At 44.8% G+C, this 27,600-nt stretch overlaps 1 protein-coding gene across 3 annotated transcripts in view; it reads left to right on the forward strand.

Annotated features, from left to right (window-relative positions):
- BMPR1B (bone morphogenetic protein receptor type 1B) overlaps positions 1–27,600 on the forward strand; it is a 62,725-nt gene that overhangs the window by 18,647 nt on the left and 16,478 nt on the right. The window contains exons 2-4 of one of the 3 annotated variants that reach the window (XM_056106623.1): positions 9,802–9,961; positions 18,828–18,930; positions 19,687–19,789. In XM_056106623.1, the coding sequence (XP_055962598.1) occupies positions 9,819–9,961; positions 18,828–18,930; positions 19,687–19,789 (349 nt within the window). In that variant the 5' untranslated portion in view covers positions 9,802–9,818. The remainder of the gene's footprint in view (positions 1–9,801; positions 9,962–18,827; positions 18,931–19,686; positions 19,790–27,600) is intronic. The other 2 variants (XM_056106624.1, XM_056106625.1) reach the window with 2 other exon arrangements.

Raw genomic sequence — 27,600 nt, forward strand, 5'->3', positions numbered from 1 at the left:
TCTGGAAGACACTGCAGATTCCTGTCACCCGGGAATCTTCCCTCCAGGACTCACTGAAGTTCAACAGTACGTGGCAATCTGGCACTTAAAAAAAAAGTGTTCTAGTGTAACGTGTCTCGACTTTCCAGATGTAAGGGAGTCGTCTCAGCAGCAAGATTAGTATTGCACTGAGGAAGATTCACGTGCTGTCAGCTGTTGTGTTATGTAGAGAGGGAATATTTAGATATTTTCTGAGAATGAATGTAGCACAAGAGGAAAGCTAACACTAGTCGAACTTGCACAAACTTTAAGTACTTTTCTTAGACCAAGACAATGTGTGTGTCACTGACATTTTACTCAGTAAACTAGAGACGGAAAGTAAAAGAGACTAAAATGAAATGGAAAAGAAAATTGAGAAGGAAGGGAGGAAAGTGGGAATAGGCAGAAAATGAAGGAATTGGGAAGAACCAAACCATCGATGCAAGTGCATGGGAAAATGGAAGGAAAACCTTGGGACTCTACTGAGCGTCAGTAACGCAGAAGAGACCGTCACTTACTCCTCTGGGAGCAGAGACTATGTGTGTGTGTGTGTTGGGGGTGGGTCTGTTCATCCAGTTCTCCAGTCAGAGCCTCACTGTGCCACCACGGCTGGCCCTGCCTCAGCTTCTGTGGGTCACTTTGCTAAGGCCAGTCTCCTTGCTAAGCTAAGGCCAGTCTCCTCACTGAGGCCAGTCTCCTTGCTGAGGCCACTCTCGGACAGGGAGGGCTGTTTTGTCTGTTGACCCTCTACCTTGGTTGAGTTTGGGTTCATGCTTAGGAACTGTATAAACATGTTAACAGTAAATCACTAAATTAAGTTACACGATTCAAGGTGTAAGCGACAAAAATGAAAATCAGCTCTCTGTTGAACCCCACTCTTCAAGATATCCACATGCTGCTTCACGATTAATATCTAAGGTTCTAATTCCAGTTTTTTCTTACGTATCATTGTCATTTTAAACTATGATACTTATACCAGATTTGGTTGAGGAATTAAATAGGCATGGCTTACATAATTTCTTTATTATCATAATATGGTTAGGGAGAAATAAATGATTCCCAAAGCATTGACGGCCAGTTTAATATTTTCGGATTTATCCTGAAAACCATTTGACCCAGTTCTTAAAGTAACGTCTTATCTGAGATGAATTTCAACGTCTTCTTGTGCCTGCCTGCCCTCTGGTGTAGACGGGGTGGAACTAGTGAAGACATTCAAATCCTAGCTTTCCAGAGAGAGCACTTAAGGCTCCAAGGAACTAGAAGGGTTGCTTGTTTTCCAGTGAAAATGGAATGTTCACATCTTTCCTTAGAGCGTTCTGTTATTGAAACTTCCTTTGAATCATGTCTAGTCTTCAGAAAGATCTCTGTTCATCTGATTTTGTCCATTTATTCTATTTTGGTTTTTTTTTGGTGGTGCCAGAACCTGGGGTCTATTACATCCTAGGCTTGGATTCTACCTCTAAGTGCCTCCTGTACTCTGTTCTCTGTGTTTCAAAGTCGATTCTGAAATTCTCTTTATATGATATACAAAAACTCTTTTATGTCACAAACTTTGAATGGTTTTATTAATGACATCTTTGGGTAATGAGAATTAATGGTAATGAATTTAAAATATGAACAAATAGATATAGGATTTAATATATTAACATGGAAATTAAAATCCATGTGCTGCAGATTTGTGTCCTCAACTTGTAATACTGAACATTCCTTTATTTACATTTTATCATTTTTGTTTTTTGTTATGTTTGTTTTTATGTGAAATGGGATGAAAGAGTGCAAATACAGAATGATATCTCAATAATTTTTGAGAGTTATCTCGCATCTAGAATTTATTTCATTTATAGTGTTTTATTTATTGTGTTCAAATACAATTTTAGTGAATCGATAGTCGATGATCATAAATGAAGAAACTCTCTTTAAAACTCTGCCTTAATTCCTAAATTATATAGAAAGGTGTCATAGAAAACTTGCATATAACTAATATAGGTACAAAAAATAGCTGAGACCTATGCATAACTGTAACATATATCTGTAGCACTGTAGCACTGTCCTCCCGTTGTTCATCGGTTTGCTTGAGTGGGCACAAGTAACATCTCCATTGTGAGACTTGTTACTGTTTTTGGCATATCAATACTCCACAGGGAGCTTGCCAAGCTCTGTCATGCGGGCAGGATACTCTCAGTAGCTTGCTGGTCTGTCCAAAAAGGATGAAGGAATCAAAACTGGGTGAGCCACGTGCAAAGCAATGCCCTACCCACTGTGCTATCGTTCCAGCCCTAAGGAATTTATTATTTTTAAGAAATTTCTAGATAGCGAAAACTTCATTATCCTGTTTATAATTCTGTTGCTAAGTAGAATTATATTACAATAAGTAATTAATTCTGTTGAAATTCTGTTGCATTTCATTATGTAGAAATTACTATTTTGCTTCCTTAGTGTTTTTTATCTTTAACTCTTTTGATTTAGAGTTTGATTTAATATCACTTTTTTATTCTACCAATCTTTTTAATGATTAATCATTTTATAATATTTAAATGATTATTTCTTTCAAATAAGATTTTGACACAAAATCCAGGCTGAGTATCTGGTAAGTATCTATATTATATCTAACGGAATTATCATATTATTTGAATGAGCTGATTAAATCAAACTCTATTGTATATGGAATTCTGCCTTTTTCTTGCTTGAAACAGAATAGTAGTGAGACTGTGGTTTTTTTAAAAAAAAGAGAGAAATAGATATTGATAAGTGCCTTAACTGAATGAATCATATTGAGACCTAATAATTTCATTATCAATGGCTTACTATGCATCTGAACGTTCGCTCGTATGGCATATACTTTCCTTCTAGTTCTTATTTCAGGACCCCTATTTTCGGGTGAATTCATGCTTTAATAAAATGATGATTTTTTGTGTATATGCACTTTTTATGTGCAAGGGCGTTGTGATTTTAATCCCAAATCGGAGGCTCACATGTGTGAGGTCGCTGTCAGTTTGCACAGATGTAGTTTGACTTGGTGTGAAACCAAGCCCTCGTAAACCCTTTTCCTGAAAACCTCAGCACCTGAAACAATCCTACTTCTCATTTGTCCTTTCGTTCGGATGTGGGCAGCTAAGATTTTGGAGGCACGGTGGCATAAGCTGCTTCTTTATTTCTGCTCCTTTTAATCTCCAAGTGATAGCTCGAGTACAGACGGACGGTGCTCCCCCCCTCCCGTGCTCTGCTGGGCGTGTAGAGACCCAGGCCCTGAGGTCTCTGCAGATAGACGCATCGGGCCCAGTGGGCCGGGACCTGTGGGCCGCAGGACAGCTGCGGGCCCGTGGGCTCGCAACCGTGTAAGAGAGAGCAGAGGCGGTTTGGAGCTGGCACCTGACTGATTCCCGCTACTGTCCAGGCACACACACTGTCCGCTCAGCCTGGACCCCCCAGGGGCACGCAGAGGAACCCGTGTGCAAGCCAGCTTTCTTCCCTCCACCCCCACTTGCCTTCGTAGCACTCGTGTCTTGCACACTTACCCACCTCTGGCAGCACAACTGTGCCTCTCTCCTGCTATCTGGAGGTCCTCCATCCCTGGACGGCTCCCACGGCCCTGGGGACAGACACAGTGACCAAACATTAGAGCTACAGCACCACCTACCGGGCAGAAGGGAAAGTCAGTTTCTAAAGGGGATGAAAACGCCACTTGGACACATTCATTGTGAATGGATTAGGCCACCCAAATACAGAGAGGAATTATACAGGCTCAGTCAGCATGGAGCTTGAAGGTTCCCTGGCATGAGAAAGAGAGTGACACTTGATCCAGTGATAAATTTAAAAGGCTGCCGCTGGCTCTCGGGAAATGCCCAGAGATGCCCAGAGTCCTGGGGTCACTCTTGGCTGCAGCGGGGAGCCCGTGCTCCGTCAAGAGCCACCAGCCAGGAGTGTTCCCTGAGCACCACTCGAAGGACCCCACAAAAATTTTAGACCTTTTCAACATAAAGATTTTAATGAAGAATAAACATCAAAAATACCTGTAGATGCTTTTAATTTGGCAGTGACTTCCCACTAATTTGAACAATTTGAGTTCAACTTTATTAAAGGGAAGAAGGATGGAAAGAATGGAACCTGTATAAGCAAATGAATACAAAATGTATTTGTGTTTTGTCATAAGTAACAAAGAATTTGATGTATCTTATATATCTTATATAAAATCAATGGAACCTGCCAAACAAAAGTGTGAGCTAGGAGACAGAAAATAAATAAGGAGAAACGTTTTTTTAAAAACCCCACAAAATACATCTGGAGAAAATGTTTGGTAAAAGCACAAGTGAAAATAATCAAGATTTTTTTAAGTTCAGAAAATGAAAGATCACGTGGCAGTAGAAAACTCTCACTATAAATAGTCACCAAAGAGGGACGACTAGATTTTTCAACCAGAGTATCTTTGGATGAAGAAACGAAACCCAGTTGTATATCGTCATCAAAACGCCCATGTCAGCTTTAACCGCCTCGTGGGCTTAGGCTGGAGAGGACGCAGAGTGGGCACTGGCTGTGTGTGTGTCCAGCCTGGCCCACTCCCCGGGACACCTGGCAGGTCCCTGAGCTCAACCGGAATCCCTGATCACAGAGCCAGAGGCAGGCCCTGAGCAGAGCCAGGTGGAGATAGCCTATCTCAGCCCCGAGAGAGGCTGGAGATTTCAGCCACAAGACCCGACCCGCATGCCTGAATTTTCAGGGATTAATATCTCAGTAAAGTCGTCCCGAGACATTGGGGCATGGCGGCGATTTTGGAGTGTGGGAGCAGACGGCTTCGGGGGCTCTGCTTGGGCGGGCAGTCACAAACCTGCCTCCCTCTGACGTGCCCTGTGTGGGGTCTGAGATGAACTGCAGCTTCTGATCTCCTTCAAGACTTTGTTTGGGATCCCTGAGCAAGGCCGGTGCATGAGCTCGTAGGGCTGAGCTGGGGTGGTTTGTGGGCAGGGCTGCCCCATACTCACTGTTGTTGGTTTAATTTTTCGGGAAACTTGGTCCTGAGTGTTGGGGTCTGGCCAGAGGCACAGCAGCGATTGTGGGGTGTGGGGAAGCCAGAAGCGCCATCAGGCTGCTGGTGCACCCGCCCCGTGGGGCCAGGTTGACCTGTCCACAGCACAGTGCCTGAGTAGCGACAGCAGCATGGCCCTGGCAGGGACCAGACCCCTGTCCGGGGCTGCTGCAGGACCAGCCTGGACACTCCGGTGGACAGCAGCCTCCAGTGCAATGGAGCCTGATGGGGCCACACGTCTGGGTCTTTGGAGAGACAGTTGGCCCTGAGGGAGCTTTTCCTCCAGCGGGCAGTGTGGCTACCCCCAGTGTTCAGTTACCTGCCATGGTGGGGACCTGAAGCACCTCCCAGCTCTGGGATCTCCACCCCACGCTCCGCAGTGGAGCTGAGCTGGACCCTCCAACTCTGCCCCTGCCCACAGCACCGAGAGCTGGGGGAAACCCCCGCTGGTGTTCCCCTGCTGCCGTCCTCAAGGCCCCACTCCCGCCAGCTCTCCTGTGGACGGCTGCCAGTCTCCTCTCAGAGCTCTCCCTGACCAGAACACCCAAGGGTGCCCACGCTCTCTCACAGAGGATCCGTGTCCCTGGGACCGCGGAGGGCACGGAGCTGCCCCAGGGCTCTTACCCTGTGCCTCTGCTGTCTCAACCAGAACAAGGTGCAATATTTTCTTGGTGGGGAAATAGAAATGTTTTTAGTTTTGAATATAGTTGGAATCTGTGCTAAAAACCAAACTGATTTTAATATATATATATTATTTTTTCTAAAAGACCTCAAATTCTCTCTTAGAAATGGTATTCTCGACTTTTGTGATCACTCCACGGCTGCTTCTCATTCACCTTGTCTTCTGTCTGTGAACCTCCAAATTATCACTCAATTATTTGAATTTTTGCTGGTGATTGGAAATATTGTGAATTGTGTAATAATGATTTTCGTTTCACAGGAAATTAAACACTTATAGATTAATTGCCTTCCCAAGTAGCAATTGTACACTTTTACCTAAATCACTCTCTTGATTGGATTATTTTGGCATAAGCCAGGAAAGAACTTTCCAGCTGTCTCGGATTTTTCACTTAGCATCCATTGAGTTAATAATGCTAATTAAAAGCAATCATTTTATCTTTTCATTACTTTTACTTTTTCATGCCACATTGTACCAAGGCAACTTTAGATGCTCATTAGGATGTAAATGGCATCTTTATTAGGAGCCAACAGTACTTTCCTGAATCGTTTTGGCTCCCTGTGCATCTATTCCTGATAAAAGGTCACATTTTCTTTTACGTGTTAACACATTCGTTATTTTTGGAAGTCTACGCAACCGTGTTTAATCTTGACAATCGTTCTAGAAGTGATTTGTCCAGTGTCAAGACCAGGCTTTGGTTTGAAGCATCTAGAGCCAAGCTACCATTGTCATCCTAAGAGCCAAGTTCACTGTGCTTGTAAGATGTTCAGATGGCGAAGCACATTGCAGGTGAAGTCTCCCTGCCTGTCCCACTCAGTGACCAGCACAGGAAAACAGAGCCCATCCCAGGTGAGGAAGGAGTAGCAGCTGCCAGGAGGGTCTTGGGCTGTGCAAGCAGACAAGCAGTCGGATTCCCTCTGGAGAGCAGTGATTGCTCCGTTTCCAAGTCTTGGAGCTCATGCCTCTCTCTCTTTCATGGTTCATTTCAATTTTCATAGCCTTGTGATCTGAGAAGAAGCTGGATAAAATGGCTTTTTGTGCTCAATACTATGAATATGCCGAATATGCCGTCCATGCCTTTTATACTAGGATGGTTTCCTGTGAGAGCTCTGTGGTTCCTCCATTGTTTCTCTTGTGTTTGAACTTTTGCTTCTCTCTGGAGGCTTTAGGTAGTCTGTCTTCTGTCATGGTAATTACAGTGTTTCCCTCTTTGTGATGTGAGAGGATATCTCATTGTTTTTTGGATTTGCATCTCCCTGGGGACAAATCTGCAGAACAGAGGAATAGAGATGAATATCCTGACAGACTCCCAAATACATGATCATTTAATCTTTGATAAAGGATCAAGAAATATGAAGTGGAGCCAGGAAAGCCTCTTCAACAAGTAGTTCTGGGAATCCTGGGAAGCTGCATGTAAAAAAAAAAAGAACTCAGACCTCTGTCTAATGCCAGGTGCAAAAGTCAGACCAAAATGGGCCAAAGACCTCAACATCAGACCTGAATCCAGGAGGACCATGGAGGAAAATGTAGGCAGAACCCTCCATGGCTTTGAAGCCCAAGGCATCTTCAAAGGTGAAACACCACTGACCCAGCAAGTGGAAGCAAAGATAAGCAAACGGGACTACACTGAGCTAAGAAGCTTCTGCACCTCAAAGGAAATAGTGACCAAGACACAAAGACAGCCCAGGGAATGAGAAAAATTATTTACTCAATATCCATCTGTTAGAGAAATAATATCAAAGATGTACAAGGCACTTGTAGAACTTCACATGAAAAGAACATCCAACGAGTAGGGGGCAGAAATGAACAGAAGCTTCTTCAAAGATGAAATTCAACTGGCCAAAAGGCACATGAAAGCCGCCATTTGGTTTTAGTCCCTATTTCCTTTGCCCTAGAGAAATGTTTAGTTTGGTTTGTTCCCATTTGTTCCGTGCTGATTCTGTAACCTTTGCCAATGGCACCATCTCACTGTAGACCTCTTTGAGGGCTAATCTTGGAGCACTCCGGCCATGTTTTCCTCAATGTACTTTGTAGATTCAGAGTCTGATAGGTATAAGTTTTCTTAAGCATTTATTTAAAACAGGCAAGTTGGATGGGTTGTGAAACAGATATTAAATCAAACATTGCCTAGGGTAACAATTTTTTCAATGATATTGCATAAATGAGAATATTTAGTACAGATCAGATCACAGATCATCCTGTTATTCGTCGATTGCCTCGAGCAGGCCCCAGTAACGTCTCCTTCATCCTAGCCCTGAGATTATATTCAAGGCTCTTTAGGAGAATGAGATCCATCATTGTTACTGGTATTTGGCATATTGGGAACGCCACGGGGAGTTTGCCAGACTCTGCCCTGTGGGCAGGCTACATTCGGTAGCCTGCCAGTTTGTCAAAGTAGGAGTGAGATGTCATAATAAGATGTCGCACGGCCACGTGATTCTGGGAGCTGGTTTTTATAGTTTCAGAGTCTTGGCCGCTGATGGGATTACACGGCGCCAGGGGGCCAGGTGGTGGGTGTGACCCCCGCCTACTGGAAGTTGGAGGATCTGGGTGGAGGATGCTTGACTCCAATCCGAGTAGGCTTGGAGATATCGGCCCCGGAACCCACGTGGCTTTGTCCCTCTGCTGGTACCTTCAGGTGTGCGGAGAGTGGTCTCAGCATGGTGGTGGCTGGTCCTGGAGGTCTTTGGCTGCCGGAGCCCTGGCCAGGGCGGGGAGGAAAGCTCAACCCGCTCCCCTCCAAGGGCCCTGGCGAGGAATAGCCAGGCGCGGGGGCAGGAGACTGCGCTCATTTAGTACAATTCCTGAAATGTAATAGGAGTCACCTAATTTACGTTTTTCTTGGGTTCATTTCATTCCCAAAGCGAAGAAAATATTAAGCCATGTCAATATGTCACTATATTACTGAAACTTTGTCTTACTACTCAAAAGGTAAAAAATTAGGTTCTTCAAATCTTAACCTTTTAAAATGTTTATTAAATAATAATGCACAATGTACACCCTAACTTCTTGGCATGAAGTCAGTTCTTATAATTGTCTCCAATTTAAGGTTCAGAAAATAAAATATGAACATTTATGAATGTTTTCAAAGTCCTTTAGAAACTGTTAGTAATTTATTTCTTTATCTGTGATGCTGGGCAGAGCATCACGTAGGCATCTGTTGTAACGGGACACTTGGGCCTCGCCTTGCTAACACCCCTCAACCCTACCCCCAGACACACACATATTTTTTCTCTGTTGCTGTGGATCAAGCGCCGAGTCTCTCGTGAAAAGGCAAGGGGTGTAGCACTGAGTTACCTGCCAGCATAGAAACCTGATGTTGGCCGGGAGGGTGGCATTTAGAGCTCATGTTTACTGTCAAGTCTTCCAACGAAGGTGCAGAATCCCCATTTTTGTTGTAGTCTTACATTTGAATGTAAGACTTGATGGGAGAAAATGAATCGTTTGAAATATATTCAGTGATAAGTCAGTGCTCATCATAATATCAATTTATTTTTATTGTAACTACATCTAATGGTGTCTTTAAAAGACACAGCATATATCTAAAGAGATCCCTAAGTTAAAGACACTGGCTGAAAGGCAGTGTTAGGGTTCAAACAATGAGAATTTAACTGCCAGTTTCATGATTTATTTACTATGTACAGATCTTCATTTTTAAACTCCATGTTTTTGTTTTCTCATTCCATCTAACAGCTCATTTATCGAATAAAAATAAGTTATTCAAATGTTATGTGTAAAGAGTATTCTTGGACAAAGATTCGGTTCAAGGGGTATAGCACATACCTTGCCTGTGTGAAGCCTTGAGTTTCATCCCTGCATCACTTCCCTCTCACCCCCCGCCCCCGAGAGACTCTGTGAGGCGACCCTCACATAAAATAAAAAGTATCGGGAAAGTTTTCTATGCCAGTGTATGCATATGCTCTGTACAGAGTAGAATTGTCAGGGTCTGGAACATGAGAACATTTGTTTCCTGTTACATATCTTATGAATGTTTACTGCTTTATCTCAATTAATGTATTCACTGCACAAAATACTGAGATTGGGTTTTCCAGATACTTAGACACTCCCTCTCCCTTTTTCTCAGGAGACTTCCTTGAGACCATGCTTTTGCGAAGTTCAGGAAAGCTAAATGTGGGCACCAGGAACGGGGCAGCTGAGAGCCTCACCCCCACCCCGCGTCCGAAGACCTTGCGCTGCAAATGCCATCACCACTGCCCAGAAGACTCGGTTAACAATATCTGCAGGTTGGTCTGATGCATTATTGAAACATGGTTGGGCAGAAGCTTTACTTCTTCAATCAGAGACTCAGAGGGTGGTGTTTCCAAGAGCACAGTTTGGGTGATAGGACCTAACTCTACAGCGTGTCAGAGTCTATGATTGTGTAAAGTAGAGAAATATTGACTCACATTGTAACTACAATGCAAAATGGTCTCCTGACCTCCTCCCTAACTTCAGGTGTCCACGGTTTCAGGCATCTCCTCATGGAGTACAAATCATTTATTTTCTTCAAAAAATTGGGTCCCCAAATAAATTCTACGGTAGGGGTCATCAAAGGTGTTTGCTAGTTTTAGCCATCTGTCACATTTTGGTATTAGGATTGAGGAGAGAACATCTAAGTTGAGGAATATTCACAAATGGAAAATAAGAAGCAAAGTGACAATGCTTATCTGATTCCGCTGTCATTAAAGATATTTTCCAAGTCCTAGAGAATGAACTCAGTAGACCACGGTGCTTGTACACTCACTTTATTGTTTCATTGACAACTTCCTAACTGAATTTCTGTCTCTTCCTTCCTTGGGCATCTCTATGCTGTCATCTGTATTTGTTCCCCAGTGGAAGGGTGAGGGCAGTAGTGGACAGCAGTAGACCCAGTCCAGTGGGTCAGAGTGTGTCCAGGGAGAGGAGGATGATCAGACAAACATGTATCACAGAAGTTGAAATGTCACAGAAATCTTTCATGTTAATTTTGTAATGATAATAGTAATAAAATAGAGAAGCACCAAGAAGGGTAATGCATTTAAAATGGGAGCTGGGATTTAAAGTCCAGGCAGAATATCTGGGCAACCATTTGCACATGTTCAAGGAAGGAACAGGAAGTTGAAATGAATATTTTGGGTTTTTTCTCTGAAATTTTTTTTTCCAGAAACTTTTCTCCTGGAAACTTTAAAAGTTTTTCTGAAACTTCCTATGAGGTGAAATATAAGATCTATCCCTTTATAAGCAGCTCATGAAATACATAGTAGGTGAATAACACAGAGAAAAGTTAGGTGTATTCCCAAATGAACTTATAGTTTAATCAACAGAACAACCCTTAGCACGATAGGGAAATTTTATCATCATAAGATATATGGATTTTCTACCCAAAAAAGTCCGGTATCTTGACTCTTGTACATGGAACAAAGTTGGGATCACTGAGTATTGTGCCAAGGTAGAAGTACTCTAAAGGTCAGCCAGTATTTCATGGAAAAATTACCTATTATAGAAACAGAAATAGTATGAGGAAATGTTAGCAGAAAGAAGCAAATTAGGGGACCGAATTTATATATATATTTATAGATACCTATAAATATATTTACAAATAAATATATATAATTTTAAATTTTAATATATATAAGTTTAAATTTATATATAAATTTGTATATATATATTTACATGTAGTTTATAGAGGCTATTGCCTTGCACATGGCCAACCAGTTTTGACACATGACCTATGGTCCCCTGAGATCTGCCAGGAGTGATCAATCCCTGATGAGCACAGAGCTTGGAGTAAATCTTAAGCACCACCAGGTGTGGCCCCCAAACCAAACCAAAACCAAACAAAAAAGAAGCGAATTAGATAACTGTTTTATTATTTTGACTCTGCCTGTACTAAATGAGTGAGTCATTTGCATTTGTAGGCTAGTGGTTTTATATTCAGTCTTCTCCATCATTCAGATTCAAGCAATGGAACCTCTTCTCCTGGGCTTTTGAAAGGACTGAGGTACAAGCACTCAGAGGTTGTTTTAGCAGGAGAGATGGTGGGGATTGATGATTTGCTTTTTCTTTGAAGAGTTTTCTTGGCTTTAGTTTGCTGACTGTGTCAGATTGACAGAAGTTAATGCAGGAAGAGCTAACAGATGTGCGGGGATGAAGAGTAAGTTTGGGACGAGCTGAAGCGTGTTTTTGGCAAGAACATATGGGGAGAAAGCGACCTTGGCTTGGACTGTCCCAGGGCAGGGAGGAGTCGGCTGCAACATAGCAATCATTAGAAGCAACGTATTATCGATGAATTCAACACGGGAGGGGACTGGAAGGACACCGTAGGTTTGGGGATATCGTGGATTTAGGAGGACAGAGGGACAGGAATAGCAAACTGAAGATTTCGGCATAGTCAGTGTGAGAAGCCAGAGAGAAGACAGTAGAATACACTTTGGGGCTCAGAGTAGAGAAGGGGAGAGCCTGACTGTCGGGGGGCATGCCTGCCTGCTGTGCTGTTTGGGGGGCTTCTCTGGAGCAGCTTTCAGTGGCCCCGGGGGCCACTCCCAGTGGATTCAGCCCAAACTGTGTGTTTCTGAGGATTCAGGGCCTGGCCTGGCCGCAAGGTACTGCTTGACCCAGCCATGCTGTAAGGCCACTGAGACCATGTCTAGTGGTCCTTGGGGGTCCACAAAGTGTCAGACGCAGAGCTCAGGCAGGTCCCCCAGTCCTGGAGCTGTGCCCATGCTGTGAAAGAGGCCATCTTCAAACCAGAGAACCCAATCACAAGGACGTTCCATCTGAGGTGACTATTCCTGTGTCTAAGGGGTGGGGGCAGGGGATGACAGTTGCATGGGACCCTGTTGCTTTGTGGGGGCTCACACGTCTCCTCTCTCTCCTGGGGGAGGATGGACGTGGGGGCCACGTCTCTTGCTTAGTGTAAGGGAGGATGTCTTCAAGACTGTGTCTCGCCATGTCCTCTAACCACTGCTTACCCAGTCGGTGGCAGACCAAGCTGGGAGCCGCGGGGGCCTTGGCTAGGTGGCATTGAGAGCTGGAGACAATAACAGATCAATCTAGTCAGCTGGAGCCGCCCAGGGCCTCAGACACGGAATGGTGAGAGACAAGGGCCACTCATTGGGAGACTCAGGAGGAGAGAAGCTGTGAGCATGGCTGCCGTGTGAAGCAGAGGCTCCCAGGAGCAAGGGTGCAGGTGGGCATCGGAGTTGGTGGGGAAGAATCTGCAGCACAGCCCTCAGGTGCGTTGGTGACCGGAACTTAGGGAAACTCAATGTCCATGTTGAAATGGATTGACTGGGACCGGGATTCGTGTTGGAAATTTGAAAACAGAGGGAAGGAAAAGCACAGAGACACTTCAGTGCAGTAACCATGGAAACCTGCAGTGGGGCAGGGGTGCCCTGACCTTAGACCGAGTCAGCCGCCCACTACCGATGGGACATTTTAGAAACCCTGCACGTGTATCCTTACCTGTCCTTAACTCTGTAGTGGCTCTCCAAAGAGTGTATCACTCCCTATTTCCAGGGAAGAGCTACCAAACTATCTGACAGGTTAAGTCATTTTCTATCCACACCTGGATGACGAGAAGGTTTGTGGCCATGATTCCCAGAGCTTGTTTAACGCTGGCTCTCAGGAATCTTTCGATTCTTGCATTCAATCTTGAATAAGAAGCGCATACACTTGGCTAATGAGGTATTGGCTCCAGTTTAGTTGCACATGAGTGGGGATCAATCACTGTGAGTCACGGCTCACATCTTCTGCCCTCGGACTTAGAACGGACCAGGCCTCCACCTCCAGGCCTGGAGGCTCAGAGTCTCCATCACACAAAATCACAAATCATCCTGTTATTCATCGATTGCCTTGAGCAGGCCCCAGTAACGTCTCCTTCATCCTAGCCCTGAGATTATATTCAAGGCTCTTTAGGAGAATGAGACCCATCATTGTTACTGGTATTTGGCATATTGGGTACGCCACGGGGAGTTTGCCAGACTCTGCCGTGTGGGCAGGCTACATTTGGTAGCCTGCCAGCTTGTCCAAAGTAGGAATAAGATAATGAGATGTCATAATAAGATTTGCAGCATTTGCAGCCGCGTGGTTCCAGGAGCTGGTTTTTATAGTCTCTGAGTCTTGGCCGCTATGGGATTACACGGCGCCAGGGGGCCAGGTGGTGGTGTGATCCCCGCCTACTGGAATTTGGGGGATCTGGGTGGAGGATGCTCAGCCCCAATCCGAGCAGGCTTGGAGATCTCGGCCCCGGAACCTGCGTGGCTTTGTCCCTCTGCTAGTACCTTCATGTGTGCGGAGAGTGGTCTCAGCATGGTGGTGGCTTGTCCTGGAGGTCTTCGGCTGCCGGAGCCCTGGTCGGGGCGGGGAGGAAAGCTCAACCCGCTCCCCTCCAAGGGACCCCGGCGAGGAACAGCCAGGCGCAGGGGCAGGAGACTGCACTGGTCTCGTCCGGGGGCTGGATTTTATAGTCTCTGAGTCTTGGCCGCTGTTGGGATTACACGGCGCCAGGGGGCCAGTTGGTGGGTGTGACCCCCGCCTACTGGAATTTGGAGGATCTGGGTGGAGGATGCTCGGCCTCTATCCGAGTAGGCTTGGAGATCTTGGCCCCAGAACCCGCGTGACTTTGTCTTATGCCCCCGCGCCTGGCTGTCCTCGCCGGGCCCTTTGGAGGGGAGTGGGTTGAGCTTTCCTCCCCGCCCTAACCAGGGCTCCGGCAGCCGAAGACCTCCAGGACCAGCCACCACCATGCTGAGACCACTCTCCGCACACATGAAGAGTCTCCATCATTCAATCCTAATTAGTAACCTGGAGCTATTTCTGGTCACACATTTTCCTCCCCTCCTATAAATTCAGTTCTGATGCCTTTTGAAAGCATAGTGGAAATGAATTATTCTAAAAATAAAGATTTTTTAAAGTACAAATTTCACGCATTTTCCTAAGTTCTCTCATTGAGATGCAATGGGGTGTGGATGTGTCCTTTTACGCATTTTCTGTATTAATCTCCTCACAGACCATTAACAAGCAGTTTGCTAACCTGCAAGAAAAAGCTCTCTGAGTAATCCTGCATGAAATCTTTCAGCCCTGGGCAAAACACTTCTGAAAGTAGAGAGTATGTGCTTTCAGTTTAGTTAAGGGTCTGGAGACTGTCCAGCTGGGGTCCCACCCCACCTCGAACTTCAGCATTTTCTCGTTGATTGCCAATGCTATTTCACTGAAAAGATTCATACAAAAGACGGACTAATCAATGTAAGTGATTCTGAGGTACCACAGAGCAATTCAGATAATCTGTGCAAAGTTCGCTGGGTTTTAAGTCTCTTTGTTAAGTATTGTCAATAACTCTATTCACCAAACTCTAGACCAAAGTCATTCTTGGCCTTGATTCCCATGTAGGATGGGTGTGAAGTCTCTGTTTCCCAATTCCAGCCATCTCTGTCGCATACCAGCAGACCCAGGATGAGGTGGAAACCGTGTTATCCTATCACAGCCTGTCCTACATTCACGGTCAGGATCTCAGGATGGAACCATTGTCTTTTTCTTACCTCCCTCCAGGCAGTGTCTGATTCTACACAGATACACATTTAAAATAGCTTTCATCTCCGTGTTGTGATCGAAATTACAGCGTATGATCTACTTAATATTTTTTCCAGGTTCTCTCCTCCACATCCTGCTGATTTATTTTAATAATCCTTAGGTTTGGGCTGGAGCAATAGCACAGCGGTAGGGCGTTTGCCTTGTGCACAGCCAGCCTGGCCAAGCCGGGTTCGATTCCTCCTTCCCTCTCAGAGAGCCCGGCAAGCTACCGAGAGTATCTCGCCCACACAGCAGAGCCTGGTAAGCTACTCGTGACGTACACAATATGCCAAACACAGTAACAACAAGTCTCGTGATGGAGATGTTACTGGGCCCGCTCAAGCAGATCAATGAACAACGGGAGGACTGTGACCGTGACTGTGAATCCTTAGATTTGGGCCCAGCTGGTTGTGCCCAGGGCTTCCTGGTGCCTCCGTGCTCAGGGATCTCTCTGGCACTGCCTGAAGGGCCTTATGTGGTCCTGCAAATGGAGTGGGGTCAGCAGGGCACCAGGCAAGTGCCATGAACTCTGTGCTGGTGTTATGGCCCCTTTGAGTGTTTCACTTCTCCCTCTTTATAAACAAGTTATAATGATGGAGAAATGTCTTTTTAATATAGCAACTTTTCTAGCCTATATGAATTCCTCACGTCAGAAATATAATTCTTCGTGTAAAATAATTATCACTGTCACTGTCCTCCCATTGTTCATCGATTTGCTCGAGCAGGCCCAGTAATGTCTCCATTTTGAGACTTGTTATTACTGTTTTTGACATATCAGATACGCCACCGGTAGCTTGCCAGGCTTTGCCGTGCGGGCAAGATACTCTCGGTAGCTTGCTGGGCTCTCTGAGCGGGGCAGAGGAATTTAACCCGGGTAGGTTGAGTCGAGTCGGCCGCATGCAAGGCAAACACCCTGCTGCTGTGCTATGTAAAATAATTAAGGTGACTATTTCTGACAAATCCCGATTTTTTTTTAGTAAGAACTATAAACTACTTATTTTGCATGGTTTAAATCATAGGATAGGGATAAAAATACCTACATGGAAACTGTTTGCTTAAATTATTTGAGTTGATAAGGGACAGCTCCTTTATTTATTACCTTTAGTGTTTACATGCTTTAGGTTTTCATAGCAGTTTCAGTAAATGACCTAAAAAGCCCCAAAGAATTTGGAGCACGAGGCCCTCAGAGCTATTCTTTCTCCACCACAACGTTTATGCATGTGACCTTGGTTTTACCAAGAGATTTATTGTTGACCCTCAGTAGCATCCATTAGCGTGTTGAACTTTGCGTGCCGGTTCTTATAAACGGAGGTCTTTGGGATCACTTGAGGCTTATCAACCAAGTCGACAATTCTAAGGGTGCCGAAGATAACCGAAGGTTAATGCAGAGAAGAACGCCACTATCACTAAACAGACAGACAAACCCACAAATCATCCTAATTCCATGCTGTGATTTTGCCTCCCGCCCCCTGTGGTCTGCACTTCCTGGAAGGAGATGGAGAAATAGTTCAGGACTTACTGCTTAGCACAAGCCAGTGTGGTTTTATCACTACACGGAGAGTCTGCTGACATTCATCTTGGCGACTTACAGAGACAGGACTGCCTCTTTGGAGGTGCCAAGGGGAATATGTAAAACGGGTCCACATGAACTGAGCTCCCTGATTGCCGTCATTGTTTCTTTATGCGTTTGTTTGGATAGTTTTTATTGCCAGACACTTCAAGTTCCTCATCTGTAAACAGAAATGGTGTTCACTGTGAGAGGACTGAATGCAGAGAACAAGTGCAAATCATTGTGGGTCGCACTCAGCACTCAGCAGTGCCCAGAACTAACTCCTTGCTCAGTTGTGGGGTCAGTGGGGTGATTGATGCTGGGAGGGCTGGAAGTGGTGGCTGAGATCACACCCAGGTCAGCTGCAGGCAAGGCAGACGTCTGACTGCGGTGCTAGTCGTCCTGCACCAGGAAAGTGCTTTCTACTCCAGAAAACCACCTGTACATCCGAACTGTGTGTCTTCATTTCCTGGTTGTATTAAAAGGCCTTGCTGATACCCGTATTACCCACTCTGGCTCAATCCCAGACACTTCCATAGCGCTCAGTGCTCTCAGAGAGGGACCCGCCAAAGGCACCAGTGACAGATCTGGAGTCATCTCATGCTGTGTTGAGCCCAATTTCTTTATTTTAAAGCACTGTAGCACTGTCCTCCCGTTGTTCATCGATTTGTTTGAATGGGCCCAGAAACGTCTCCATTGTGAGACTTGTTACTGTGTTTGGCATATTGAATACGATATGGGTAGCTTGCCAGGCTTTGCTGTGCAGGTGAGATACTCTTGGTAGCTTGCTGGGCTCTCCGAGAGAGGCTGAGGAATCAAACCCGGCTCTGGTGGGCCGGCTGCGGGTAAGGCAAACACCCTACCGCTGTGCTATCGCTCCAGTCCTTTATTTTAAAAGAGATTTTTAACTAAGATTCTGTTGTTTACGATGCTATTGGTAATGGTTTCTCACTTTCACTGTCCTCCCATTGTTCATCGATTTGCTCGAGCAGGCCCAGTAACGTCTCCATTGGAGACTTTGTTGTTACTGTGTTTGGCATATCGAATACATCATGGGGAGCTTGCCAGGCTCTGCCATGCAGGCGAGATACTCCCGGTAGCTTGCCGGGCTCTCCGAGAGGGGTGAAGGAATCGAACTCGGGTCGGTCATGTTGGCTGCGTGCAAGGCAAATGCCCTACCGCTGTGCTATCGCTCCAACCCAATGGTTTCTCATGCACATAATTCCAATACCGTACCCCCTTTGCCGAGGGTATCCTGTCCACCCCCAGGACCCTAACACCCTACCTCTACCCTCTCCCCCAACTCGGGGGGGGTGGCTTAGTTCTCCCATGTTTGCTCTGACTCTCTCTTGCTGTGTATCATTAAGTCCCATAAATAAGAGATGAGTTGATTCCAATTTCTACCGTTCTGAATTCTTTGTTTTAGAAAAATATGAATTAATTTTGGTATCCCAGAGCAAGTAGAACCAAAAAGAACTTTTGCCTGCATGGTTCAAACCGCTGCTGGTTCTTCTCATTTTCGGCGTCTAGGCTTAGAGAGATCATGAGCGGTACTGAAGCTGTAGTATCCTCAAGTAGAAGATAGAGGATTGACAGTATTTTCTTCACAGAACAGTTTTTTTCCAGATTGATGAAGGTGAAGACTGTGAAATAACAAAGTAGGTGTTTAGTAACTGGTGTATGTGATTGTTAGAGGTACCTGTAATACTAAAATTTTGATTCCTCTTTTTCACATGTTCAAAAACAAAGAAGAGATTGCCAATGGTTTTGTGGTCATTAAACCTACTTTCATAAAAGTTTGGGGATTTTCTGTTTTGTTTTCTGTGGAGGGCACACCTGGCAATGTTCTGGGGTCTCCCCTGGTGGGGTTTGGAGACCACATGGGGTGCAAGGGATGGAACCCAGGGCATTGCATACAAGGCAGCATCCTATGCACTGTTCAATCCCACACCCCCGGGGGTTGTGCGAATGATGGTACCTGTTCTGACGTGGATACTTTCTGTGGTTTTTAGCACAGATGGATATTGTTTCACGATGATTGAAGAAGATGATTCCGGCATGCCAGTCATCACTTCTGGATGCCTTGGACTAGAAGGCTCCGATTTTCAGTGTAGGGTAAGGCACAAAACTGGACTCTACTCTGGAACCTCTCAATGGCTAGATTTCAGACATATTTCAAGCATGATGAACCTTTATTGTTTTTTATTTGAATAGCCTGTTCAAGTAACATAGAGAGCCATTATAAAATCCTGTCGATATTCCATTGGAAATAAAAAAATAAAATGGTCATTATTCCATTGGAAATAAAATATGATCTCTGATTTGTATATTCACTTCTCATTCTGTGACCCATTATATTATCTCGCTGAAATCCCAGTTAAGTTTTTGCATAAAGTCAAATCTTCTCATTTCATTTACACAATGTATGCTAGTTATTGTGAAAGAGTGATTTTTTATGAAAGACAATGTATGATAGATAGTGCATGATGAATGTGGAGAAATTAAATAAGAGGGAAAAATGTACTTATTTCAGATGTTTGAGTAAAAGACTGAATTAACTTTTGTTATGACTGTTTGATCCTTGTGAGGCCACACACAGCTGTGCCCAGGACCACCCTGCTTCTGGGCCAGAAGAGGCCCCTGGCCGCCAGGTCACCCCCTGAGCTGGGACTAAGTCCAGAAGTGCAGGGGCTGGTGCAGGTTTTGACTTTTATCACGCCTGTGCTCCAGCACGTGAACCACATCCGGACCCCAGGTCTCGGGAATTTTAATGAGCTCCCTTTCAGGAGGATGGATTTCTGCTGAAGCTTTAAGTGGTATGGACTTTGAAGAGAGTGGGGTCCACTGACAGCTGTTGGGGTTGCCTTGTAGGACACGCCTGTTCCTCACCAAAGAAGGTCCATTGAGTGCTGCACCGAGAGGAATGAGTGTAACAAGGACCTGCACCCCACCCTGCCCCCGCTGAAGAACAGAGGTGAGAAGGGGCCAAGGAGCGCCAGCCCATCGGGAATAACACCCCAGCTCTCTCTGAGCCCGGAGCAAGCTCTCGGCCCTCTCCCCCTGCAGGGACTCAGAGCTAGGACGAGACGCAGAATGAAGCGGTGGGCTAAAGACAGGTGAAGGTAGTTCTCAGGAAAATAGTATCTGTAGCTCCTCTCCTGCATGGTCTTCAGCCTCTGTCCTCAGCCCTGTAGGGGAGAGAGATTCTAGAGTTCGGATCATGCTTCTGGTGGGGAGAGGAGATTCGGGCTTGCTTCTTGCTGTAGAGTTCAGAAAAGCTGCAGTCAGACATACTATTTCTCTGCACCCATTTTTTATGATAGGCACCTTCTAAAGGACCGAGTCAGGTTATTGAGTATGTGGCCACGGTCACGGTCACGGTCCTCCCATTGTTCATAGATTTGCTCGAGTGGGCCCAGTAACGTCTCCATTGTGACACTTGGCTACTGTGTTTGGCATATCGAATACATCAAGGGTAGCTTGCCAGGCTCTGCCGTGCGGGCGAGATACTCTCAGTAGCTTGCCGGGCTCTCCGAGAGGGGCGGAGGAATTGAACTCAGGTTGGCCATGTTGGCTGCGTGCAAGGCAAATGCCCTACCCGCTATGCTATTGCTCCAGCCCTGAGTGTGTGGCCTTTCATTTAATTCCTGCAAAAGTAACCGCTGTGTTTCTTCTAATAATTCATATGGCCAAAATGGAGAAAATCTAAAGAAAATTAAATTTCACAATGGATATGTTTTTGATGCTTATTAAAACAAGACCAGGGCTGGAGCCATAGCACAGCGGGTAGGGAATTTGCCTGGCATACGGCCCATCCAGGTTCAGTTCCCAGCACCCCTTGTGGCCCCTCGAGCACTGCCAGGAGTAACTCCTGAGTGCATGAGCCAGGAGTAAACCCATGCAACTCTGGGTGTGACCCAAAAAACTTAAAAAAAAAAAAGACCAAGGACTGCATCTTATAGGCTTTGTGAAAAGCAGAATCTATGCTCCATCTAAGTAAATCTGTGATTTGTCTGAGTTCCAAGTATTACTTACGTCATGATTGGATTTACATTTGAAGAAGAGAAAACCTATGCAACAGAATATGGCTGTTCATGGTCTCCATATGAACACTTGTTCTAGCTGTAATTTAGAATTCTCTCCACGATTTCCTTGTAAATTTCGTCAATTCCATATAGTGGCTTAAAGTCCACATGCTGATGAGGGAGATAGAGTAGCTGTGCTCTGGGATGCTCAAGGAATCCTGGGGTCTTTGTATCCTCAAGAATGAAATTCTGACATTGATTACTTCAGACTCAAGATGTATTACAGATAAGAGAATGCTATTGAGAAGAAAGAGAAGAGAAAGTCCCGTGCAGAAGAGATATCAGAAATTGGAAGCCTTGCATGGCCACTGTCAGGGATATAGAAATTGGGTGACAGCAGGGTCTGGGGTTCTGTGAAATAAGGTGATGGATCCTTCTATGGTGAAGTCAATAGGGCAGGCCCCACGTTATTGAAACTCCTTGTCTATTTTTAGGGATTTTTCCCAGGTGAAGACACCTGAGCTCGGTCTTGGGGAAAACTACTCACGAACTGTTAGTTTACATTCCAGCTCTGGCAAGAGTTTTCTTGCTAGTTTTTGTAGGAACCTCAAAAATCATGGCAAAGCAGTATTTCCTTTCAATGCTAGGTGTTACACATCCAGAAACAGATGAGGAAAAATGCTTTTCTTGTTGTTTTTATCTGGGGGCCACATCCAGCTATACTCAGGGCTCACCTTTGACTTTATGCTAAGAGATCACTCCTGGTGGGCTCAGGCGACCAGATGGGCTGTTGGATCGAACCCACGTTGTCCGAGTGCAAGACAGGAGCCCTACTGACTGTAGTATTGTTCCACTTCTGAAGACATTCTTGCTTCCAAGATTTGCACACTCGAAGGGAAGAGAGACATGTGTAAACATGTCAGCAATGTCAGGAATATTCCAATAGCAGAATTAAACTCAAGAATACTAAAGAAACCAAGTAGTGAATAGTTGGTTCTAAGTTGGAAGGATGTCAAAATAGCTTCAGGGAAGTGGTAGTTGAACAGGACTTTAAGGTTGAAAAGGAGAGTGCTAAGTGTGTTAGCAAGGGAAATTGCCACTGTAAGCCAAACATTATGCTAAGCATTGCATGTATTAAACCATTTGCTCCTCACAATACCCATTTGAGCTACTTAGGCATATCATTTCCACTTAAAAAATGGTAGCACAGATGGATTAGCTCTCTTCCTAAAGACTGTGATTAGCAGTCACCGTCGGGAGGCACAGTACCAGGTCCTCCGGAGACGCCTTTCTAGGATACAGCCGTGCCCCAGCCTGGGTGGTGGGGGAGACCTAATTCAGTTGTCTGATGCCTTGTTTCAACTGCATCCCGGAGAAGCAGTGTCAGCACCTCGCGGTCTATTAGAAATGCCGAATCTCATGTTCCCTCTGAGAGTAAGTTTAGACTAAATTTATCTTTAGATTAATTATTCTTCTTTTAAGCAATATTCCCTCTGTAGCTTATATACACATTAAAGTTTAGGCAACATCTTTCCAAGGAAATAAAGGAGCCCACAGAGCACAATCACCCCCAATAGCTCCCAACAGCTCCCAACAGCTCCCGTGGCTTGTAAATCTGCTTGTTGCCACGTGGCTTCCACACGGTCTGAAAGGATCATTGCTCTGGTGATGAGTGGCTATAAAAGTTCTGAATGTTTACTTTCAGGTGGAGATGGTTCTTTGTGAACCAGCTATGAGAGGAAGGTAGTCTATAATGTTTTGAAGGCACTCTACGATATTTTGAATAAGAGCCAGTAGAACAGCTTATTATCTGGGGCCAGGGAAGGTAGGAGAGAAAACAGTTTTGAAAGATCCGCTTATGGGACAAATCACAAAGAGCGTTCAGGAGCTTCCCTCATCTCTGCATTCCATGCGAGGTTATTGAAAGCAGAACGCTGAGGAATAAAGGCACGGGCACAAGCGACCCCCGTGGAGAGACTCCAACAGACACGGGGCGAGTTTAGTCAGCAATGACACATGCGATCTTTAATCCAGGAGGTCAAGTGCAGGTCGTTCCTGGCAAAACCTACGCCTTTTCACTGGCTCTAGGCCCCTGTCCTTCTGTGTCCTTCTGGGGTCACTCGAACCCTTCGTGAACATCAATGGAGTACAGGTCTGGGAGATCCCTAGATGGAAACGATTACTCTTGCTTTGAGCCACTGACTTTTTAAAAAAATTTTTTATAAGTGAAACACCATGAGGTACAGTTGTAGACTTACAAATTTTTGTGCTTGGGTTTCAATTATACAATGATCAAACACTCATCCCTCCACCAGTGCCCATTTTCCATCACCATGGATCCCAGTATCCCTCCCACCTCCATCCCCCCATCCCACACTGCCTCTGTGGCAGGGCATTCCCTTCTGTTCTCTTTCTCCTTTTGGGTGTTGTGGTTTGCCAAAGAGGCGTTGAGTGGCTATCATGTTCTGTCTATAGTCTACTCTCATCACACCTTTCCCATCCTGAGTGGAATCTCCAAACACCCTTTATTTGGTGCTCCCTTCTCTATCTGAGCTGCCCTTTCCTCTAGAATGCCCGACTGGCCACTAAGCTATGTAGTAATCCTCCTGGTGCTGATCTCAGCTATCCTTGGGTATTAATCTCATATTTTTACTTTATATCCCCCAAATGAATGCAATCTTTCTATGTCTATCCCTCTCTTTCTGACTCATTTGGCTTAGCATGATACTTTCCATGTTGTTCCACTTGTATGTAAATTTCATGACTTCATCTTTTCTAACAGCTACATAGTACTCCATTGTGTAGATGTACCAAAGTTTCTTTAACCAGTCATCTGTTCGTGGGCATTCAGGTTTCTTCCAGTTTCTGGCTATTGTAAAGAGTGCTGCAATGAACAAACAAGTGCAGACATCACTTCGACTATACTTTTTTTGTCTCTCTGGGATATATTCCCAGGAGTGGTATTGCTGGGTCAAATGGGAGCTCAATTTCTAGTTTTTTGAGAATCTTCCACACTGTTTTCCAAAAGGGCTGAACCAGTCGAGCCACTGACTTTATTCTAGATAAGGGAGTTGGTGCCGTCAACTTCATTATCTGCTTGGAGATGACAAGTAGTGACAGAACTACTTTAAAACATTTAAATTTTTCTTTAAAGAACCGTGATTTACTAAGCAATTCATAGTTGACTTTTCTATGTACAACATTGCAGCACCGATCTGACCACCAGTGCCAACTTGCTGCCACCAAAGTGCCCGGGTTCCCTCCCATGCCCACTCCGTCCAACCTGCCTCTTCTCAGGCACCTTGCTCATTTCTGTTGTTTGAGTGTCTTGAGTTCTGTGCTGTTGACTCTGTGGTTTGGGCATTTGGCTCTATCAGTCCTCAGCGCCACCTTTGTACCTGACTCCCTTGACCTGGCCCCCACTGCTTCTCAGCTGTCTCTTCTCTCCCTCCTTCACCTTTTCTTTCCGTCTCCTCCCTATACTCTGGGGCCAAGGTAGATCTGAGCATCCCCCCTTTAAGATACTGTATTCCCTCATCCAGTTATTCTAAATACCACACCTAAGCAACATCATCCCATGTTTGTCCTTTTCTTCTGGCCTGCTTCCTGTCACATGGTGCATCCCCATTCCATCCATGTTGCTGTGAATTGCATGATTTTATCATTCATCGTGGCAACACAGAACATTGTTTTGATTGTGGTTATTGGCAGCCTGTCCCCTGAGAGATTCTTGGGATTCTCTCCTGGAATTCCCTTATTCAAGTCCTGGTGTGGAGGAATGGAGCCAGAGCAGACATCCTGACTCGAGTCCGCAGCCTTGTTGGAATGTACTTGAATGTCCATTATTCCTGCTCTGAGCACAGGTATTTGCAGATTAAAATATGAACCCCCCTGCCCCCCAAGGATCAACAGAAACAAATGGTGTGTTGATAAGGATCACCTATTCATGGCCACTCAAGGAGCTAGTAATGAAACTGCCCGAACAGGGAATAAAGGAAAAATGGGAAGGAAATGTCAGCCTTAGAGAAAGGGCCTATGGGTGGGGACAATTTCTTAGATCGTCTTTGTTCCATGACTGTCGTGAATCAGTCATCTAACACAATGAGAAATAAATGCAGCTTTCTTACAGCTCAGAGTGTGTTTTTGATGGATATTGAAAAATGAAAGGCAGCAGGCTGAGAGTTTCGTTAAAATAACGACACTCTTGAGTGGAGTGTGCTGTGGTCACTTACGACCCATTCTGTTCCTGTGTACTCGGTTTTGTTTTCAGTGAGATCCAATTTTCTCTTTCATTCTTGCAGCCAGAGATTTTTGCTTTTGTTAGCCATCAGACTGGAGAAAAATCAAACTGTTTCCAGCAACAATATCTGCCCTGGTGTTTGTGCACCTGTGTGGGCAGAAATACGGTGCATTTTGCTCTTGCTGGCGGAGGTTCTGTGCTTACCTTGGGTTATTGATTAACTTTTCCTATTATGTGAGCGAGGAAGAAATTGGGGGCCATTTTACTGGGACAATCCATTATGGAAAGCCGTAGTCTGCTTTGTTTTCAAAGCCTGCGGCTGAGTTTCAGTACTGACCAAGCAGCACTTCAGACAGGGAGTGTCCCTCAGGTGCTCCACAGTTTCACATTCCTGAGCTCCTTTTTTTTCCTGGACCACTCCAAAATTCCGAATTTGCCAGCGTGGAACTGTATTTTGTGGCCTCTCATTTCTCCTGTTCATATGCAAGTTGTTTCCATGAATATTTTGCAGGAGGTAGTATGGATCGTAAATAATTGTTAAGCATCTATGTTCGACAGGCAAGTAAATCAAAACATTGACCATCATAAAATCAGGGTGAAAAGTTAGTGTTAAGATTTGTGGATTTCAGTGGATAATATATTATTCATGATTTCTCTGAAATATATCAAATTCAGATTTATTTTCATTGTATATGCCATGTTCGTGTCTTGGTTATCACCATTATCAAAACAATGGCATTTGGTAAAACTTACATCATATTCTTAGAAGTACAGTTCAGATCTGAAATTTCAAATGATCCACAGATGACGCATAAGAGTGAAAAATGCATCTTTAAATGTTCTTACGGAGACGGACAAACATATGGAGAGAGCAAGGAAGTCACAGCACGGTAGGGACCAGAGCAACCGTCCAGCAGGCTGGGAACTGGCCTTGCAGGTGGCCACCCAGGCTAGAATCCCACGTAATACCTACGGTCCCCCAAGTACAGCCAGAGGAGTGATGCTTGAGTGCTGAGCCAGGAGCGACCCCTGGGCACAGCCAGGCGTGCCCCCCAAAAAGAAGTGCATGCGGCCTACTTAGCGGTCTGGGAAGGGTAGTATTGGCTTTCTGTAAGGCTCTTACAGGTTTTCTGTAAGGCTGAAATGATTTCAAAATAAGTAAAACTTACGTTTATTTAATGATAAATAGAAATTATCAATTTTATTTAAAGGATATTTTTATAATATGTGTGAAAAACCTAAAAGCACATGTATTCTTCATGAGTCCTTAAGCTAATATTGGCTAACTCACTTATCAGAAATCAATTGCTCAGAAAACCTTAGAAATCTACCTTATTTAAGTGAAAAAGTGCTTCACAATTGCCCTGGAACCTTCTAAGCCCACCCATGCCCCCATTTCAGTATCCCCTGAGAGGGTGCTGTCACCCTTTGGGAACCCTTCCTCCTCTTGCAGCCATCTAGACTACGAAAATGGCCATCGACATGTGCCAAGATGTATGAGTATCATTTTCATCATAGGATTTTCTGCTGTAGTAGTGATGCTCGTTCTACATCATTTGTTCTTTCCTAAGTGTAAAGCCAACACGGCTGACTTTCTCATCAGAAATGTGCCTGTGTGTGTGCTTTCAAGTCCTTCAAAGTTATTTTACCTAAAATCTTATTTTGAAAAATGTTCTCAATATTCCTACTTTGGACAACCTGGCAGGCTACCGAATGTGACCTGCCCACATGGCAGAATCTGGCAAACTCCCCTCGATATGCCAAATACCAGTAACAATGAAGGGTCTCATTCTCCTAACTCTGAAAGAGCCTTGAATATTGCACTTTTTAAAAACATTTCAGGGCTAGGACGAAGAAGACGTTACTGGGGCCTGCTCAAGGCAATCGACGAATAACAGGATGGTCATGATTCTCAATAGTATACACAGAAATAATTTAGTTATAAACTAATATATATTGCAATGACTATCTCCCATTTCTTCCCTTGTGAAAAAATTGTGAAATTCACAGGACTTGAATTTACCCTCAACAATTTTAAGTGGAGTTACGTGGAACTGAGTTGACTCTCCATGCGGCAGCCAACCACATCCTCATCCACCTGCAGACCTCACTTCATACTGTGAAACCAAACTCTCTGCCTGTCAAACAGTAGCTTCCCTCCACTTCCCAAAACCAACTATCTTATTTTTTTTTTCATTTTTTCCTTTAAATTTTATTGAATCACCATGAGATAGTTACAAGCTTTCATGTTTCGGTAACAATCACACAGTGATCAAACACCCATCCCTCCACCAGTGCACATTCCCCACCACCAAAATTCCTGGTATACCCCCCCTGTCCCACCCTCCCCCTGCCTCCATGGCAGACAATATTCCCCATACTCTCTCTCTACTTTTGGGCATTATGGTTTGCAATAAAGACCCTGAGAGGTTATCATGTTTGGTCCGTTAGGTAGCTGGGAGCCAACTATCTTCTTTAGTCTCCAATTGTTCAGTCTAACTCATCTCAGTGTCATCAAAG

The sequence above is a fragment of the Sorex fumeus genome, unplaced genomic scaffold, assembly GCF_029834395.1.
Source record: "Sorex fumeus unplaced genomic scaffold, SorFum_2.1 ptg000136l, whole genome shotgun sequence".
In the NCBI taxonomy this organism is placed as follows: domain Eukaryota; kingdom Metazoa; phylum Chordata; class Mammalia; order Eulipotyphla; family Soricidae; genus Sorex; species Sorex fumeus.